The sequence below is a fragment of the Salminus brasiliensis genome, chromosome 5 (assembly GCF_030463535.1).
Source record: "Salminus brasiliensis chromosome 5, fSalBra1.hap2, whole genome shotgun sequence".
In the NCBI taxonomy this organism is placed as follows: domain Eukaryota; kingdom Metazoa; phylum Chordata; class Actinopteri; order Characiformes; family Bryconidae; genus Salminus; species Salminus brasiliensis.
In genome coordinates, this window is record NC_132882.1 from 41,482,785 (window position 1) to 41,503,838 (window position 21,054).

General features: G+C 42.2%; 2 protein-coding genes across 2 annotated transcripts; both read right to left on the reverse strand.

Moving 5' to 3' along the window:
• Positions 1–299: 299 nt before the first annotated feature.
• Positions 300–2,599, reverse strand: apoeb (apolipoprotein Eb). The gene is made up of 5 exons (XM_072680427.1): positions 2,578–2,599; positions 2,306–2,370; positions 1,957–2,110; positions 1,467–1,754; positions 300–1,242 (listed from the first exon to the last, which is right to left on the reverse strand). Exons 2-5 carry the CDS (start codon positions 2,346–2,348, stop codon positions 882–884), a joined length of 846 nt encoding a protein of 281 aa, XP_072536528.1. The 5' UTR covers positions 2,349–2,370; positions 2,578–2,599; the 3' UTR covers positions 300–881.
• Positions 2,600–14,270: 11,671 nt separating this feature from the next.
• Positions 14,271–15,236, reverse strand: LOC140555725 (apolipoprotein A-IV-like). The gene is made up of 3 exons (XM_072679031.1): positions 15,197–15,236; positions 14,949–15,099; positions 14,271–14,847 (listed from the first exon to the last, which is right to left on the reverse strand). The coding sequence occupies exons 1-3, from the start codon at positions 15,234–15,236 to the stop codon at positions 14,271–14,273; spliced, it is 768 nt and encodes a 255-aa protein (XP_072535132.1).
• Positions 15,237–21,054: the final 5,818 nt, after the last annotated feature.

Below are 21,054 nucleotides of genomic sequence, written 5' to 3' on the forward strand. Positions count from 1 at the left end.
CCTTTATGTATTTTTCATTAATATCTTGTCATTTAAATCTGTTAGATCTCAGTGAAGCCAAGATCTAAGCTGCAGCTGCTGCCTGTAATAACTATGTCTTAGCTTTATTTTGACTTCATAGACGTTTCTAATGAGCGTGAGTTTTTTTAATTTTTTTTTTTATTGTATGTCAATCTGTTTGATTCTTAATTGCTATAGATGTGCGGAGATGTTTGTACACATGTTTGATGACTGAAAAAGAATGGAGGCAATGAATTGGTGCAGAGTACTCTTAGTAAGGAGAACATAGACCAAGCATGTTGTGAACTGTTATGCACATTTTATTGAAAACAGGTTTAAAAACGGCAGTGCACAAAATCAGTCGACTTTTGTCTGCAGCTATCAAAAGAACTTTTCGACATTCGACATTCTCTGACTGTGTTGTGCAGCTGTTGAAATGGTGGACTTTTTTTTTTTTTTTATGGTGCCAATTTGGCCCAGAGTTGACTAACCTGCCTCTTTTTTCAATGCACAAAACGCCACAGAACATATTTGAGGGCTATTGACCGATTTGGGAAATAAGACTCTAAGATAGACTGCCTAAGGCAGTTATAACAATGCCCTATTGCACGATAAAGAACACATTACTGAGGGTTTATTCTCAAGACAGTGGATTAATACTGAGAGAACAGTCGTGATTATTAAACAGTAGTTCAGTTTTGATAAAAAGACAAGTTAGAAGACTTGTTCAGCTGTGTATAGTTCTCACCCCTTCTTGTTCCCTGCCCAGACAGTGAAATATGTATACAGAATCAGTAACAAAGACTATTCTCCTCTTTCTCTCTCTCTCCCTTCTTTTCTCTCTCCTTGCATTTGGTGCAGCCAGCTATACCACAACACCTTTATGCTGGTGTGGGGAGAGCAGCGGTGGCCTCTTTGATCTTTTCCATGACGGTCTGCAGCTGTTCCCGGATCTTGTCGGTGTAGGGGTTGAGGAGGCTGGTCAGCTCCTCGATGCGGCCCTCCAGAGAGGTGCGGAGGGATTCGGCGGTTTGCTCCAGCTGCTCCTTCAGCTCGCCGGCCTGGGCCTCGAGCTGCTGGCTCACGCCCTGGGCCTGGTTCTGCAACAAATCGCTGATGGTGCCCAGCTTCTGGCTGACTCCCTGGTGGGCCTGGTGCACATAGGGCTCGAAGCGGTCCTTCATCGCCTCAGCGTTCTGGGAGGCACGAGACTGCAGCTCGCCCAGGTACGTAGTCAGAGTGCTAGAGACACAGGACAAGAAAAGGGGTAAGTGATGTACAGAAACACGAATCCAACAATAATTCTGCAATAGATAATAATAATTAGTAATAATACTAATTATAATAATTAATAATTAGCAGTCTGCTCATTTCAAATGTGTGTTTGAGCAGCCTGTCCCGGGACCTTCAGAATTTTCCGCCATTCTCCACCTCTCTCACAGGTCTTTGCCCTCATACACACTCACTTGCGGATCTCCTCAGTGTCCTTGCCCAGGCGCTTCTTCAGCTTGCGGGTGTAGGTGTTGATGCGGTTTTTCACGTCATCAGCGTTCTGCTCCATCATGGTCTTCAGCTCCTGCAGGTACTGGGTGGAACGCTCCTTGGCATCAACCATATCTGTCTGCAGCTTGCTGGTCAGCAGGTCAAGGTCCTGTTTCAGCTGGCCAGATGCATCCGTGGTGTAGGGGCCCAGCTTGGTCTCGATGCTCTCTTTGTACACGTTCAGCTCAGCCATGGTGTCGGTGATCAGAGTACTACGATGGAGGGAAGGCAGGGGACCATAGTACAGATTAGTATTGACCCACCAGTGATCAGCATTGCTTTAATCTACCACATGACTACATTCTCTACACCATTAGATTGCATGGACATTTCCTGATGAATGGACTTAAGGCTCAGGATAATATGTTGTCATATGAAGTCTATAGGTATGTTAAGAACTCTCCATTGACTTACTCAAGTTCCCTGCTAAGCTGGGAGCCCTTGATGTTCTCCACCATACCATCAGCATGGGTGTTGAGCTCAGCGACATACTCCCAGAAGCGTTCCACCGTCTCCTCCCATTTGGCCTTTGGCTCGTCGGCCTGGGGCACGGCGCGAGCGTGGCAGCCTACAGGTGGAAGAACATCAAGACTTAAAGACGTGCGCATTCTCACTCTCGCCGACTACTTCATTTGGAGTAGCAGGCATTAGAGAGTGAAGCTGGAGTGATGAAGTCACTGAATTACTAAATCTTAGGCTAGTTTGCATGCAGCTACAGAACAATAAGGAACACGAGTAAAGAAGCTTGAGGCGCTCTGCTTACCTGCAATGACTGCCAGAGCAAGAACCACAACTACAGCCCTCATGTTGGTAGACAGACAAGCACACCTGGAAAAAAGAAAGAAGCTCGGTGAATGGGGTTGCTTCGTCATATGAAAAACAAACAGGATTACATAAAATATGAAATGAGTGTTATAGTACGGCTAAGCATCTTCTCTTACACAGACAGACAAGATAAAGTAAAGGAACGGAACATTTGCAAACTCTGAAGAATAAAAAGATGCAACCCCAGCAGAGGCTCTGTCCTTGACTCACCTGAGAAGTCCGGTTTGCTGTGTGAGATGTGTGTGAGGCTGACACTCTTTTATAGCACCCCTCTCACGTGACCATGCTTTGTTCACCACCACCACCCCCTCCTCCTCCCCAATCCTCCACCTCCCCCACCCCCTGTTGGACACCCTGTTACACAATCCTCTGTAGGTTCTTGCAGAATCTTGTGCCGTGTCAACCTTTACTTATCGTTAAATCACACATGATTGCGGTCAGGCTTTCATGGGTAGTTTTGTTTTAGTTAAAGCTTCTGTTTATTTATATTGAGCACATTTTAGATTAACGTGAGGAAATGAGCAAAAAAAAGTGCTCAGTGGATAATAATTAACAGTACTTACAGTCATATTAATGATCAGTTTATCATGGGATACATTGTGTAATAGTATAGTATTAATATGGTGTTTTACATCATTTGTAAATACAATTAAATAATCAATCATTAAATTTAAATCATTAATCGTTCAAATAAACAGCACCCCACCATGATGACCATGTAAAATGCAAACCCAGAGCAAAGATCCAAATGTGATAATTATGTAGGAGAGTAGTTATTAAAAAGCAGACAGGACTCACTCTTGTTCTCACTACTGAACACGTGTGAGGACAAAGGTGCAGAGATATGCAACATTTGCCAGCTTATAGTAAAGATCCTTTAGAAACTACCTGATAATTAACAGTATGTGTATATATATATATATATATATATATATATATATATATATATATATATATATATATATTTATTTGTTGTTGTTTTTTTTTTAAGTAAATTTATGATGAGGCTTATAATGAGCACGATAAGGCCTAATTTAAGTTCATAATAACATTCAATCATGTCCAAACAGACTGGTTTTATTATTAGTTTGGTCGGCTGGACATGTGTATACTGAGTTGAGTGAGGTCAGGTCAGAGCCCAGTTTCTTAAAGACCACTCTTTACCTTCACTTAGGGCAAATAAGTCTGAGCAGGTTTGTCTAGACACATTTGCTAAAAGGCTAAACTATTTCCATTTTTATTATTATTATTATTATTTCCCCCTGCTAATCAAACCCTAACAGAAAATAGGGAGATGGGTAGATGGGTGATGAAGACACTAATATTAGGGGCACTCCTGCTTTCTTGCTGCCACCATTGTTTGGCAGGGGGAAGGGCCATTACACGCTGACCTTAGTAAACCAGTGTTGTGGGACTGTGTGGCCGGGATACCTGCTCTCCAAGCATGTCCGCACACCTACAAACTCTGTAGACTGACTTGGTGTAGCCCGCTGTGGCTCCCCAGTGGAGAAAGCCGTGTTAGCCGTTTAGCTGCTCGGTTCTGGTCAGCCTGTATAATCAACTCAGCCCGGTCTGGACAGGGCTGTTTTTTGGGCCAGAAACGCTGGATGGTGCAATCCTGGAGAAAACGTGGACCAGGGTTGAAGTTTGCATTGATGTAAAGTGTAGCTAGCTTTTGTTGACCTGATCTGTTTGTCGTGCTTTGCGTTGTTTTATTAAGCGTATTTATCTGAGGGAAATGACAACAGTTCATTTATATTCGTTAATGTTTTTTTATTGTTCATTTACCTGGAAAATAGACGTTTTTCCTTCTGTGTCGGACAGCTACATCTTACTTACTGATAGTCTGTAGCTTTCTAAAAAATGTCTCAACATCTCAAAACACTGAAAACTAGTTTAGAAATTTCTGAAAAATCTTGACATGCTGTTTTTTTTTTTTCCGATTAAACCTACTAAGCTTTTTTTCCCCCCTCAAAATGTGACTTTTTTTTAACCTGTCACTTGATATTATGAGATAATTATGCCCCCCCCAAAAAGAAATTACTTAGTATGTTGACAAAGATTTTTTTTTACTTGATATGTTGGAATAATTACTTTTCTCGACATAATGCTATATCATTATTTTTAAAAAGTTATTGACAGATCTAATTAAATATATAAATAAAATCCCAGCAGTTTTAGTTAATGTGTTTAAACAATTCCGTTTCATGAAATGAAATCAAAATTATGATCTTTATTAAACTTTTACATATATACTTACTTATATACTTACATACTTATACATAATTGCTTTTATTAAATTATTAGATTATTTAATAACTCCACAGCTCAATCCTGGGGGGCTTTATACCCCTCACTCCTGGCCTGGCATCATGGTGCCAATAGGTTCACGTTTATCTGCTCCAGAGAGTCCTATTCTAATGGCAATACTTCTAGACTAGACTGTTGCCATTGTTGTGTGTGCATTTGCATATCTGCATCAACAATGGGTGCAACTTAAAGTAGCGAAATGCGTTCATTAGAAGGGGTGTCCACAAACATTTGGCCGACATCTGGTTTGCTGACGTGAACCCCCCCCGAGTTTAGTTGGGTGATGTTTTGTCTTCTAAAGACCCCCTGACGCCTGGCCTGACCTCACTGTACCTGTGATAAGTGTCGATCCCACATTAACATAATTATAGCCCATCCCTATTCGGAGACACAGTAACTCCCCTGTCTGACCAGCGCATACGTGCTTACCGTTATCACCTTTTATTGAGTTAGACGGCCTTGTGATGTGTCTGAATGCAGTGGGGTTAGAGGTTACCCTTGCCAATCAGTTCCACCCCCGCCCCCCAAGACAACTGTTATTTTATTTGTTCAAATGTTTACTTTTTTTATATACTTGAGTATGTTACATGGTACTTACCTCCGTGCTTCCACTTAACACAGGAAGGCTTATTACACACTAAGGTGTATTATTCAATAACTACAGGAACGTCTGCACAAACTGGTGGGGCTATTTTTTCGGTGAGCTGGCAGACCATAGCCTGTTTAAGGGGTTCAAGTGAGAAGGACGTTTTTGACACTCTGTTCATACCTTACCTTTTTTTTTTTTTTTTTATTTTAATTACAGTAACTTACAAACTCTACAATCTGAGCATGAAGGATTTGTTGGACTTTAATAATAGTAACAATAGCAGAACCCTTTTTAGAAGCATCTACTGAAGGTCTTCCAGCCTTTAAGCAGACAAAGAACCATTGAAGCATCCAAAGCTTTGTTTTATATGTTTCATTCATTTCATTTTTCATTCATTTCATTGTTTTATATGGGTTTCATTCATTCTATTAGCTCAGCTCCTTCTCTGCTGCTAGTTTAGCATTTTAGAAAGAAGCACAGCACCTACACACTTACTAGTGTGGACTTTTATCCACCTCTGAAGCTAAATTACATGCTATGTAGTCGTTTTGCACCTCACAGCCAAAAGTAGGTTAGCGTGTTGTTTTCGTTAAGGCTGTTTTATACTCCACACAATACAGTACGTTCATAGGGCTCTTCCACGTCTGAGGCCAAGTGTTCATCTGAAGATAAGGGCCCTTGTCCCACACGGTTTAACCTGTTGTAGGTAATGACAGCAGACTTAGCTGTGATATAAGATGGGTTTTGCAGATCAGTGAAACCTGTTGAAGTGTTTAGATTGCAGGCTGTTCTGTCTTCATGCAGGTATTTCTCGAATAACACCCTGTATACGCGCCTCTGTGACGATGCACGGCTTTTCTTATGGTTATACGTAGCGAGTTTCCCTTTCTCCACTGATCTTTAGCCTCTTGTTCCAACTCGTCTCTTTCCCTACATGCAGCCCATTCTGCACCCCCAGCAGCTCTCCCAAACAAAACATGCCTTTGTGAACTGATCTCCTGCTAGGATTACACTGCTAGTGGATATCAATTATTTACACGCAAGATTGTAACACAGTGTGGCCCTTAGTCCAGTCAGCAGAGATGAAGAGTAGTGTTGCTAAAAGGATTGAACCTGTTTGTTTGATGAAATTTGCCAGTAGTAGCAAGGTACCCTTTTGCCCAGACTATACTTTAGCTACATATCTATGGAGGAACAGACGAGAGTGAGTGCTGTACTATCAAATATTAGTTATAAAGATAAGTTGTAAAGACTGTGCTGGGTTCAGTTTCTTCAAAGCCATTGCATTGCTTAGATGTTGTGAACTGGTAGAAAGGGTTCTCGGCTCGGTGTAAACCTCTCAAAATAGAATAGCACAAACTTGAGTGTATTTGAGTTTCTTTTATTTTGTATAAATGTGTGCTGACAATTAACCCACCCGTTCGTAACTCCCCCTACACAAATAAAGGTGCTTTAAATGGTTCTTTAAGCGATGCAATAGAAGAACCACTTTTAGGACCATGTTTTGCATAGAGATATATGAGAGTGAAGAACCTTTTAAAGACCCAACAAACGTTTTCTTGATGTTCTTTGAAGGTGGAACCAAAGTGGTTTGTCTATGGCATCACTTAAAGAACCTTTTGTAGCACTAGCAATGCTTCTGACACTAGGAGGGTAAGGACCCATGCCTCTTTTCGAGCTGCGCACCAGCTACAGATGCCTTTGCCGGCCAACATTGCTTAAGAGTGATGAGGGGCAAGAGCGCCACCTGCCCACCCAGAAAAAGTACGGCCAATTGTGCTCTCTCCGACTTCGGCTGCTGATGGCAAAGTCTCGCAACCTCCAGGCCACAGTGGTAGCATTAGACAGCTGCCCATAATTATATCACAGTTAGTCATTAATAATATTTTAATATATTATTAGCTTTTAAGTCACCACCTTATTGTCAATACTCAATGTTTAACCCACACAGTGAGCACACAGTCAACCTTTCAGCCCTTAGCTCACTTTTCTAACCTTTAGGCCAAGGCCAAGGCACTGATGACAATTTTGTGTGGCATAGTGGTGCAGTGTGCATGCTGCACAGCTTCAGGGGAGTGAGGTTGTAGGTTCGATCTTTGAGCACTCTGGGTTTCTTTTTCAAAGCTGTGCTAAATTGCCCCATTTGTGAGTTTTTGTGATTTGTGAGTGTAGCCTGTGATGGACTGGCCCTCTCTCCATGGGGTATTCCTTCCCCTTGCACCTGATAATTTTGCAATTATCTCTCCTCAAAGTCACGTGCAATCAGACCTGTTTTAGTGATCTGGACCCAAACAGCAAAATATAAAAATAGGCCTCATCTCGGTAAACAATTATTAGGTTATGATCATTTTAGCAATCTTCTGTAACGTTCAGCTTAGCATGCACATTTAAATAGCTCGCCCAACACTGGCAACTGAATGTTGAGGTGTGTCTTAACTGGGTTGATGTCATGTCTGGCTGAGGTTAAAGACCAATGCCCTTGGTAGGCCTTTTAGACACTTCCCCTTCTCAAAATGTCTGTTTCCTCAATTTGTAAAGAAAGCTGTTATGTAAGAAGGGTCACTTGGCGCGATTATGATCTAATAAAGCGTGTTAAAGGATAAAGTGGTTTATCACAGTTATTGGGACAACGGAGAGCAGTAGTAAATGTGAAAGTGCTGACATAGTTGTTCAGTTAGATGAATCAAAACCCAGTAAAACAGCACATTTACTGCGCATCTATCCTCCCAGGCCTTAAAAGATTGCCAAGCATGGTCACTGTGTAGTCAAATATGTAACAGCTTGTGCTCAATGCCAGTGCCTGTCTGTTTGCAGCTACCAGTTAAGAGAGCTTTGAAGTGATCTCTTCTGTGGAAAGCTAAAAACATGACTCCCACTTCTGAGAGTTGTCACTCACCACATTTTGTTGCATAAACTGCCAAGTTAAAACATCTAGAACGCTTGCCTAATATGTTAATGATCATCTGTGAGCCACCAAAACAACTCACTTTACAAGACTTATAAGTGCACTATGATAGCTGCGGATCCAGCACAATGGCCTACATGTACTCATGATGTTAATCCAACAGGCAACCTTCTTCCACTGGTCTACGGTCCAGTCTAGAGGCCTGTGTGTTGGCTACCCATTGTAGGTGCTTCTGACATTGGACAGGGTTTGGCATGGGCACTCTGACTGGTCTGCAGCCATGCAGCAGGGGGCACATCGTTCACATTTCTGAGACTTTGTGCCACAGTAGCTTTTCTGTCGATTCCACCCAGGTGGGATAGCCTTTGTTGCTCTAACACATAATACAACCTTGGGGGCCCAAGGTCCTACTTCGAACCACTCTCAGTAGTTACCCACCACAGCTGAAGCCCCCCACCAGCCTTGTCATTTTGGGGTCGTCTGGCCCATGTCAGTCTTTTAGTTCTTCACGCCTAACCATTCCTTCCACGTCCACTATGTCGACTATGAGAACCAACCGTTCCTTCTACCATACACATCCCAGACCCTCTCATGTACTGTTGTTGCGGGATCAGCAACATTATTTGTTCACTTTGAGCAGCTGACAGCATTTCATCCTTAAACACTGTTGTGTCTGACCAGTTTTGTGACGATACCACAAGTAAACTGAGGCAAAGGTGAACTGGATGGGTGTTACCTTTTGCCTTTAGAGGCAGTTTTTGTGTCAGGGTGTGATGGAAGGCAGTTCCCTTCAAATTTGCTTGCAGGATTTGTCATTCTATTGTTTTGTTGTGGTTTCTGCTACAGGAATCATTGCAAATGGATTATCTGCCAGATATAAATGCAACGTTAAATGGATTTGTACAAGCATTTGTACACACATGTGAGTGCCTATGAGAGGCTATGAACTCCTGTAACCCTGGCTTGGCTTCTTCTGTATTGTGGTGTTGTTGTTGTTGCTGGCGGTCTATGATTCAGCTTCAAGTTTTGACAGACAGGCAGTCTTTTGCTCCCCCTCTGCATTAGTCACTGTTTTCATTTCAATTAGGCAATCCAGGTCAAAGGCCTCTCAGCTGTTTTGTATCAGAGAGCAGTCATCTGAATCTTAATCATCACCCTCTTTTTGCACAACAGTTCCAAATTGCTTTCCAGAATGCTCAGAACTCTCAGGGATATATAGGACATCAATATGTGCTCTTCATTTCTCATGACCCACAAAAGACCCAGCCAACATGCTCATGCGGTGGAACACCCCCACATGGGAGGAACGTGGGCTAGCTGGGTTCCAAATGGGCAAGGGCTCTGAGTAGGAATCGTACATGCATTTGTACTGGGACCCAGTTGGGATTCCCAAATGGGCCCCATCATTACAGCCCACCTTAATATCATATGGGTCCCATCTGAGCCTTGTATGTAGTGTAAGGACCAGGAGAGGTTAAACTCTGTCTTGACCTGGGTTTATCACTGACCCTGGTTGGCGTGGAACCCATGGGCACGACTTTCCGTTTCCCAGTTAGGCTACCCATGCAGGCCCCACATGGACATGTTAGCTTGGGAAGTGCAAGCAGCAGCGTTGCAAACCTTGAATGAAGAAATGAAGGAAACCCCCGTTTACTGACCAGAATCAATAATAAAGTAAAGCAACTGAGTGACCTGTATCAAAAGGGAGAGGATGCTTTAAAGAAGAAATAGTGCAAGATGGTTGGCTGGCATTAGCCTTTAGCCTAGCACAGATCCCTGTTTGTGTTCAAGCTTGACTTTCCCTTTGCGGACACTGGCACAGAAAAAAAAAACATGGTCACAAGGCCTGATTACCTTTAGCAATCCATATTTCCAAGACCACCATATTCCCCCTAAGAGTTTGAGTTGAGTTTCACTGCATAGCATGTGAAAAGGCTAGGATTTTGGCATTGCCTGTTTTCCAGCTTTGTTTTGGTTATGCCGAATGGTCTGTTGAAATAGGTTTAAAAGGTTGAGGTTAGTTGTCACTATGCCAAGAAGAATAACGGCTTTATTAGGCTATGATACCTTTTGTGTCATAAGCAAGAGCTGTTTGTTTTCTGATGGGAGTGTTTGGGCGACTCTCGACATGGAAAAGAGGAGGGACACGTACGTTAACAGACATGTAGGTACAATTCCTGACATGCCGCCTTTGGCAGCTCTGAAGTGTAAGTGTAGGTTTCGACTTGAGGTTTGTGTGGGTTTTGATTTGTGTTTGTGGCTGTCCTGGATTACAAGGTGTGTATTTAGCTAAGTTCTGCTAAGGCTACCTGCTACACAATGTTTGTTTTTACAAGCTAGCTACACTTTATGTCCAAATGTTTGTGGACACCCCTTCTAATTAATGCATTCAGCTACTTCAAGTTGCACCCATTGCTTACACACACACAAATACACACACAGCTTGTCTAGTCTGTAGGGAGGAATCACCAATAAAATAGGACTAGGGATACAAAGCAACCCCCTCCAAAAGGGCCCAACAACTCTAACAATTCTGCTAGAATACTCCATTAATACTTTTGTAGGGCTCCTGTCAGTCACAGGCCCACTTGGGGATGAGTTGGGAAAGTCATGATCCAACATCCTGACCTTGCTAACACTCTTGTGACTGTAATCAGATCATCACAGGACTGTAAGTCCAATATCTACTAGAAAGCCTTCCCTGGACCAAAGAGACAGTAACTCAAATGATTTAGCAAGAAACAAGAAATCAGCAGGTGTCTCAATACTTTTGTCCATATAGTGTAGCTTGTCACTAGAGGGCATGCCCAGCACACAGAAATCAGAGGTAACTAATTGTAGGTGAATTCTGGTGTCTGAGGTAGTATAACGGGAACAAATGGCGCCACAATGGGCAGCAGGAGTCAAAACCAGTAGCAAACTTCAGGGATTAGAGGTAGTCCAACCTAATGAATCTACAAAAGACTCTAGAATGCATCCCAGTGAGGTGCAGACAGTAATGAGAATGTGGTTCCACGGCACAGCCAGAGGAGAAGAGGACTAATAAGATATGGAAGAGCTCTGTGGTGGAGAAACTCTATATATAATAACTCTATTAGTAAAGGCCCTCACTAATGCATGTCTCCAGAGAAGTGAAAACAGTACAAAAACCCAGGCCCAGGCAAGAGGCAAGGACAGTGCTGCCAGACAAGGATTACAACACAGTTATTGCTGGGGTGTGGGATTTCCAAAAAATGGTCCACAATGGAGCTAGAAAAAAAGACTTGAGGAACTATCATGCCACAGGTTGGAGAAGCTGGAACAGCAGTGAAGACCAGAAGTGCAGGATCAATGACAACAGAGAGAGACAAAGAGCTGGAAGACTTTGCTTGGTGGCTGAGAACTGAAGAGCCGAGGAGGCAGTGGAAACGAAATAGGAGACCGTTTCCTTTTTATATAAATGGCAAAGCATTGAAGACAAAGGGAGGAACATTTTTTGTCTGGTGGGACACTAGCTAGTACAGTGACCAAATAAGTCCTTCATGGGCACCAGGTGGCACTGTCAGCAATGGAAGAAACACTTTAATTATAGCAGAGGAATGGAGGCAGGAAAACACACACCCTCCATGAGTGGAGTTTCCAGTGATTTCCCCAAAAATTCAAAAAAGCTAATGGGAACTAGCCAGTGAGTGTTTACACACAATAGCATCTTTTCTTAGCTCTCAGTAGAGCACTTTTGGCGGCCTGGTCAACTGTACATGACTCTAGCCCTAACCGTTTAAAGACTGTGGCAAGATAGAAGTCAGTGTCAACTGTGTTCCCCACCAAACCCCTGCAAACATGTGGCCTCCATTCACACTAAGTGCTGAGCCGGAAAGAATTCAGTGGAGGTCAGAGGTGCTGAAGTGTTTGGCCAACAAAAGTGCGTAGGGCAAGAAGTGCTGAGGCATTTGAGGCTAGAGGAGTCATGCCGTTGAAAAATAAAGGGATCAAGGATTCAGTCAGGTGAAGTTGGGTAGCACAGGATGACCGTCTGAGTCAGAGAGCTAAAGGGCTATAGAACCTTTTGGGAATTTCCCCACTGCGGGACTAATAAAGGACTATCTTAACCTGAGGGACAGAAGGTTAGACTGACAAAACGGGTGATCAGAGGGACCAGCAAGGCAGTGGGGAGAGACTGGAGCAGAACAGGAGCCCTAATGAGTCCGTAAAGAATAGATATTTGCACAGAATAAAGAGTAGGCGGCAAAGCCTAGCTAATGTGGAATATCACAGTGGGATATCACCAATGACTAGCTCTTTAAAAAAAAAACACCCTTCCTTTTTTCCATTCCTTTTCAGTTCACTTTTCCCCTCTTCCAAAAACTGGAAAACTGCATTGAGGGTGTTCTGAAACTTTTCACTGGTAGTGTATATCACACTCGTATTACCACTATATATATATACTCATACTATAGGAGTAGCTGCACCGTCTAATAAATTAGTCATTGGCTTCTTTTGAAATTCTACATTGGCTAATTATACCCAGCCGACATGCTCATGTGTGGCTCAGGTGGGCATTAGCTCCGAGTGGGTTTGTCCGTGTGTTGTTACTGGGACCCAATTGGTTACAGCCCACCCTCACCTCAAATGGCTCCCATCTAGGCCTTCAAGCTTTAAGTATGGCTTGGCTTGACCCGCCATCCTTAAAGATGGGGTGTCCGAGCGGAAGAGTTGCTCACGGTCTTCAAACTTCCAAGAGCACTTGGGTGAAGTCTAGTGTTGAGTATTATGGCCTCTATACTGACTTTTGTATTTAGTAGTATCAAGCTTAGAGGGATCTTTTGGAGCCTAGTCTATACAAACTAGCTAAGGGTATTTTCTGAGTAAACAGTGAAGCTCTGAGAAGAGTGTCTGCTAAATGCCTTAAATGTAAATGCAAATGCATGTGCAGTGTACAACCCAGATAGAGCCCATGTTTAACCGTAGAACTCATGGACAAAACTTTCTGGTTCCCAGTTGGGCTACCAATACAGGCCCCACATGGACATATATATATATTTGAATATACAATTAGACAACATTCAAATGGATTATGAATTCTTACATAATATGTTCCCTCATATAACTAGGGGCTGAAGGGTCACATCATGGATTACTGTTAAAAAATTCAAAAAGTATTCTGTCTTGGTGGCCATTGAGGTAAATGTAGATACATGAAGATACATATGTATGTACAGCATCACCATATTAATACTATGGATACCTCCTTACTGTTGTATGTTCTATAACTTCTATAACTCTATATTTACGGTGGGATTAAGAACTGGCAGATTTTGATATACAGACACTAAGTCTTTGAACCCAGAAACCGAAAGCTCAGCCGTATACCTGTTTATCATTCATGACGTTAGAATGCAAATATAACTAAATTACTGTCCCATATTTCATCTAACTGCCTAACTAAATACGTTTACTTATGAAAGAACTGGAATATGGGCAGGAGAAACATGCCTGAAGCCCATCTCTACCTTCTTTACATGTCTATGACAAGTCTGCGCAACCCTCCGCCACCCTATTACCTCCCTTTTAACCTCGTCATCCATCATTTCTGGCTCCACATATATCAGAGGGGCTGAGTCCTACCACAAAACAGAGGCCCCATAAGCTACAGCCCCAAATTCCTCCCCCTCTCTTACAGTCTACTCCTAAATCATCATAAGATGAAGACATGGTCCGACCTAGCAAAAGCATACTATTGAATAATGATGGCAGACTAGATGAATAGGGGCTACGGTTATTTTATTTTTGCTAAATGAGTTGTTCAGGTTTCCTTATCTTAATATTTCTGCTTTTTAATCTCTACCTAAAAGTCATTTTTCTGAAGCGTACAGAAATGCATTTCACTACAACATCAGACTGTTTTCTAGTTTGGGCTTTATTAAATTAAAGACAGAAGAAACATTGTATCATACATTACAACACACTTTAATTGAGTCAGTTGTGTTAATTGCACCAAGTTGTCTTGTCTAGCAATGACTGGGACAGTGAAAATGTTGGCATATTCTGGTGTATGTGCAGAGAAAGCAGCAAAGCAAAGCAGCTATGAGTCATTGGAGTGGGAAATTTCGTTTGGAGTATTTAGCTGGTCTTGGTGAAGGACTCGTACAGAGAGGCAAGCTGGTCCTTCAGGTTCTGGGCGTAGGGATCCAGTTTCTCCCTCAGATCCTCGGCATAGGGAGCCAGACTCTGCTGCACCTGTTCAGCTCTCTGGGAAACCTTGGCCTGAAGATCCTCAGCCAGAGGGGTCACGGTCTTCTGGAAATCCTGCAGATGCTGGTCGACTTTCTGCCTCAGCTCATCTGTGTAGGGCCCCAGCTGGGACTGCAGCTCCTTGACTCTCTCCTCCAGGGTTCCTCTAAGCTCCTCTGTCTTCTGAAGCACGGTGGCCTTCAGGGCTTCAGCGTCCAGGGATCCAGCGTACGGGGCGACAGCCACCCTCAGCTCCTCCACTCTCTGCTGGACTTGGGCCTTGAGATCGTCAGTGTAGGGCTCCAGTTTGTCTCTCACGGTGGTCAGGTCTGACTCCAGGCGCCCCTTCAGAACTTCAGCCTCATTGGTGATTTTGGTTATGATGTCCTGGGCCAGGGGGCTCATTTGGTTCTGGAGGGTGACTGCGTACTCGCTGGCCACGTTGGCGCTGTCTGTGATTCTGGCACTTTGGAGTAGAAGAAGAGAAACGTGGATGTATAAGTAAAGATGACTGAGTGAGGAAGGGGAGGGTCAGCATGACCTGTTGAATGAAGTTGGTTCACTTACTTGACTTCCTGTCCCAGCTGAGACTCTCTGATCATCTTCACCGTGTCCTCAGCAGTGCGTGTTGCTTGGGCAACATAGTCCCAGAATGCATCGGTCAGCTGCTCCAGCTGTGGTTTGGGCTCATCAGCATAGAAGAGGTTGGCTTGGCAGCCTGGTTGAAGAAACAAGTGATTTCAGTTGCTTTAATACCCAATTGTTTGTTTTACTCTACTATCAAGGCAGCATGAAATTACAGTAGTAGTACATACCTGCGAATACAGCAAGCACCAGTATTGAAAGCACCTTCATGATTGTTGATTGATTCTGTAAGCATCCAAAAAAATGATATTTAAGAACATATAAAAAAGCAAGTTTAAATACATAATTGAAGAAACATTGAAATCAACCTTGCAGTTCAACATTTAGCTTACCTTTCAGATACTGGATGCTGTCAGATGCCAGACTGGTGTGTGTGAGCAAGTCTAGCAGAGTGGTCGCTATATATATACTGTAGAGAGGTGTGTGTTGTATTGCAAACCCAAAGTCCAGAACGTAGTGCGTTGCTGTCAATGCTGCTCCACATCATAATGTCCTGGTTGGACCTTCAGCTACCACAGGGCCTGAAGTTCAGTCGAGACAGATAAACGCCTCGCTATCACGGCCTAATAAAAGCATAGATAGTGTACAGACTGGTGAAAGTTCAGTCATTAAGTGACAACCTCCCTAAAGAAAAGAAAGTACGCTGGACATCGCTTGCTTTACCGCATGAGACGCAATTCTAATGTAAAAGAATCTAGACTGCTCTACAGTTTAATCATCAGCACTTCCAGCATTGTAATGTGTAAAAGTAATTAATCACGTTTGCCGTAAGAAAGAGATGCTTAAAATCGTCCCATTCAACTGTCTGATTGGTTATCTAGAAGGGCATGATAACAGTTGGCGATTTCGTTGGACTAAGTACTTCCAAACAAGACAGCTGAAGTCTTTGGAACATTGGTCCAACAAGGCTAGCAAGTACGAGACTTTGATTAGGTCTCAGATATTTGAGAAGGACACGTGGTTCCATTATATACATACAGTATGTTGTACTGTACAGTTTATGTTTGTCTTCACGCCTGTTTGTGTGTGTTTGTCGCAAAGTGTATTGAAGAGATACAATAACAGATTACAGAGCATTTTTGAGTTAATTAAATGTTGAGTATTGTGGAATATCACCAATGACTGGCTCTCTAAAAAGCCCCCCTTCTTTTTTTTCAATTCCTTTTCAGTTCACTTTTTCCCCTCCAAAAATGTCCAAAAACTGGAAAACTGGATTGAGGGTGTTCTGAAACTTTTGACTGGTAGTGTATATTATACTCGTATTACCACTATATATATGCTTGACATTGCTGATGAGTAGCTGCACCATCTAATAAATTAGGCATTGGCTTCTTTTGGAATTCTACATTGGCTAATTATACCCAGCCGACATGCTCATGTGTGGCTCACATGGGTGGAATGTGGGCTAGGTGGGTTACAGGTGGGCATGGGCTCCGAGTGGGTTTGTCCATGTGTTGTTACTGGCTTCTGTTACTTCCCAAATGGGCCCCATCGTTACAGCCCACCCTCACCTCAAATGTGTCCCATCTAGGCCTTCGAGCTTTAAGTATGGCTTGGCTTGACCCGCCATCCTTAAAGATGCACAACAAGCAAGCATCCAGACATTTTCTTCCCCTGGGTGTCCGAGCGGAAGAGTTGCTCACGGTCTTTAAACTTCCAAGAGCACTTGGGTGAAGTCTAGTGTCAAGTATTATGGCCTCTATACTGACTTTTGTATTTAGTAGTATCTAAGCTTAGAGGGATCTTTTGGAGCCTAGTCTATACAAACTAGCTAAGGGTATTTTCTGAGTAAACAGTGAAGCTCTGAGAAGAGTGTCTGCTAAATCCCTTAAATGTAAATGCAAATGCATGTGCAGTGTACAACCCAGATAGAGCCCATGTTTAACCGTAGAACTCATGGACAAAACTTTCTGGTTCCCAGTTGGGCTACCAATACAGGCCCCACATAGGCATGTTATCTGGGTACAGCCATACATTTGAATATACAATTAGACAACATTCATCAATGAATTGTGGATACTTACAGCATTATTTGTTACCTCATATAACTAGGGACTGAGGGTCACATCATGGATTACTGTTAAATTAATTACATGGTAAAAAATAATGTATGCCATTCGTGGCTGAGCTGGTGTTGTTTCTGTACGCTGGGAAGAAATTTCACCAACTGACTTGTTGCAATGGTGGCAACTTAAACAACTCAATTTTTATAAGTCTCAACTGAACTTGCCCACCTTTAACTGCCCACCACCCCATCACATGGCATCCCCAGACTGGTAGCTCTTGATCAGCGTAGAGTATGAGTTTGATGGTTTAGCTGGTCTACAACCTGACCAAGCTAAACAACCAGTATGACTAGGCGTGACCATGCTGGTTGACCAAAAATAATCAGCATTGCCATGATCACACATGCTGGTCATGCTAGTCAAATAGCTTGGTCTTGCTATTTGACTAGCATAACCAGCATGGCCATGGTGGTCGACTAGTATGACCACAAACACACTCCTCATGCTTTATGCAGGTCCAGAGCTGGTTAACCAGCTAGCTAACCAGCGTAAGGTATGTTTTTGCCCGTATGACCAGCCGATCAACCAGCGTAGACCAGCTTAAACCATCCGAAAACTTGATCTGGATTTTTTTTAGGAGGGGTCAGATCCTGCTTTTACTCAGATGAGAACCAGGCACAAAAAGTTAGAGTGAGGGCCATTCTGTGTGACCTTTGTTTGACCATTTTCAACTTTTAGTATTAGACTAAAGTGTGCTGAGTCTAAAAGAACAAAGAAGCTCTTGCTAACTCCTACTGTTTTATTGCTAAGTAGGGCAGTGGTGTCTAATCCCGGCCCTGCTAGACTTTTCTAGCATTCCTAGATCTTCATAAGTTAAATCAGATGTAATACAAGTTGACATTGTTACACTGGCCAATACCACAAGGGTAGGGCTACGCTATATGGACAAAAGTTTTGGGACACAGCTCCTAATAATTGAATTTAGATATTTCACTTGTCTCATTGTCATGGATGTACAAAACCAAGCATCTATCCATGCAGTCTGCTGTTATACACATTATTGAAAGAATGGGTGGTTCTAAATTTTCACTGAATTCCAGAGTGATCCCTCTTAGATATTTCAACATCAACTGAGTGGTATTATTGAGCAGAAGTGAAAGCATTCAGAAACTACAGCAACTTGTAAAGTTACAGAGCGGGGTCGCCAAGTGCATAGGCGCATAGTGCATGAAAGCCGCCAACGCTCTGCTGACTCAATAACTGCAGAGCCTCAGACCTGCTGTTAGAGCTGTAAAGGGGGGAAGCAACTCCATATTAATGTCTATGGGTTTAGAGTGAGATGTCATTAAAGCTCCTGTAGGTGAAATGGGTAGGTGTCCCAATACTTAATTTTTTTTATATAGTGCATATATATTTTCCATTTAACAGGATAATGAAAAATAGTATACTCTGACAAGTTAGTTTGTCATCATCTGCCACTGATTTGGTATATGACTTCTATGGAGCTGTCCTATGAAGCATGATTGACATTGTGATAGACACACTATAGTGTAAATAGGGGGATGTGAGATTGTGAGGATGAAAAATAGTAATATGGGAGTGTTAGATAGAGCGGCCTTCACTCCCATTGCTTGTAATACCTAGGCCAATGACAAACGCCTGTATTGTGTGCTGTGGCAGTTCTGTAGACCCCTCCATTTCAGTGCAATACTGTCCAATATCACTGAACCTGAGCCAGAGATTTACGAGGTCTTCAGAAGAGGAGCTGTAGTCAGGGAGAGTTATCTCTCCTCCAGGGCTTGTCTATCTGCAGGGTTGGTCTACAGCCAGCAGAGGTTGTAGGTCAATTAGTTTTTCCTTCAAGTTAAAAAGATGTTGTTACTGAACGTAAGTGTTTGAACAGGCCGGATAGTTATGCAACAAACAAGCAACGTAGGTTGTGCAATCTGTTGACTTTTGTCACGACAAGGTTATGCTGCTGACCCTTTCTCTGGACAAAAGATAGAGCAAGAAACATCTGTCAGTCATTTTTTAGTTTTTTAATTTTTATGGACAAAAGTATTGGGACACCTACACATTACAAGTACAGGAGCTTTTATGACATCCCATTCTCAACCCATAGGCATTAATATGGAGCTGGTCCCCACTCAGCAGAGCGTTGGAGACTTTTCTGCACTCTGCTCTGAGCTCAGCACTCGGCCCTGACCCCGCTCTGTAACTTTACATGATCTGACATTTCGTGGCTGAGCTGCTTTCTGTTTCCTCCTAAAAGCTACTACTGTTCAAACATCACTCACAGCTGATGGAGGAAGATCTAGGAGGGAGGAAATTTCAACAGCTGACTTGTTGGTGCAGCGGTGGCTCCTATTACATACAGAACCATGCCCACAGCTCCCGTTCTTTCACTAAAGTGTGTAAGAAAGGCAGACTGCATGGCTAGGTGCTTGATATTATACCTCTGTGGCAATGGGACTGAATGAAACAAATGAAACCTAAATTCAGTGATTAAGAGGTGTGTCCCAATACTTTTGTCCAGCAGTGTACAACAGATAGAAATTGTGCAACTATTAGTTCAACAGATTTTAATAACAATACTAAGTAATATCACATAAGAGCATTTGCACATTTTTATTTGTCAGACAAATTCTAGGTTAATTTGCACTCAACGGGAGGCATTCCATGAACTCTGCAAAACAATAGTGTGGGATAACAAATATGCAAATGCACACACACCACACACCTTGTATGTTCCCTGTAGAGAAGGATGGCCAATAGAATAGGACTCTCTGAAGCAGATTAATAACATGAACCTAGAAGGGTATAAAGCCCACCAGTGAAATGAGGGATGGCGCTCCTTTCAATGCTTTTGGGAGGAGTTGGAGTGGTGATCATCCAACATCCTGACCTTACTAATGCTCTTATTGCTGAATGCAACCAAATGCTCCATAATCTACTAAAAAGCCTTCATCCCTGGTCAGCAGAGAAAGCAGGATTAACTCTATCAACAATGTCCATATTTTAGAAGAAGCAATGAATATGCAGGTACTTTTGCAGATACTTTTGTCCATCAGGTGTATATCACAAGATTTAAGTGAATGATACGGCATTAATTAATTAATGTTTAGATCTCAGAATTAACCCTTACTAATACTCAAGATAGCTTTGATGCTTTTTTGACAGTAAAAGCAGAAACTGTTTTGAACTTTGATGTATGAGTGGGCTTTAATAATAAAGAAAAAAATAATATAAATGTGTAAATGCTACACACTTAAAAAATGTGAAGACCAAAAAGCCAATATCAAGGAAAATGTCTTGTAGATAATTATTTAAATAACATTTTAGGACCGCAAAAAAACTTTTAGGTACTATGTAGTGCTCTATAGTGTTTAGTGTACATTTTGCAAAAATCGTTTTGAAATCAAAAGTCAAAATGCTAAATATTCATTCAGTTTTACTGGCTTAAAAAAGACAAGCTCTAATAGAAATGTCTGAAAACTATTTGGGGTTTCATGTATAATAATGTTGCGATTTGGAATACCTCCGAGCTCCCTTTCCACTAACCGTTTGCTTTCATGTTCAATGATGGTGTGATGTGAATCCCAAAGATCTAAACTACTAAATGTTTGTGTGTTCACAGTCTTTACAGGTGATTGCACAACCTGGGAATACACACAGAAAGAACAGGATTAGGCCTACAGTAGCAATGTGAAGCTTCTCTTATCTAGGCTGTTTGACCCACTGTAACCCGTTTCTCAGAATTCAAACAAATCAGGGCATTTCTGAACAGATATGTCTGATATTGTCCAATATCCAAATATTCATTCTCTAATCATGTTTAACATACCTTCCTGCTTATAATCACTGTAGATTATAAAATGTGTTATTAAATAAAATATAAAAAACATAATACTTTTAGGGATGGACATCTCTAGAGACATAGTGTGAAGTATTCCATAGTGTTTTTGTATCATTTAAGTAGAAAAGACTAACACCATCTCATTTTTAAGATTCTAATTTGTTTA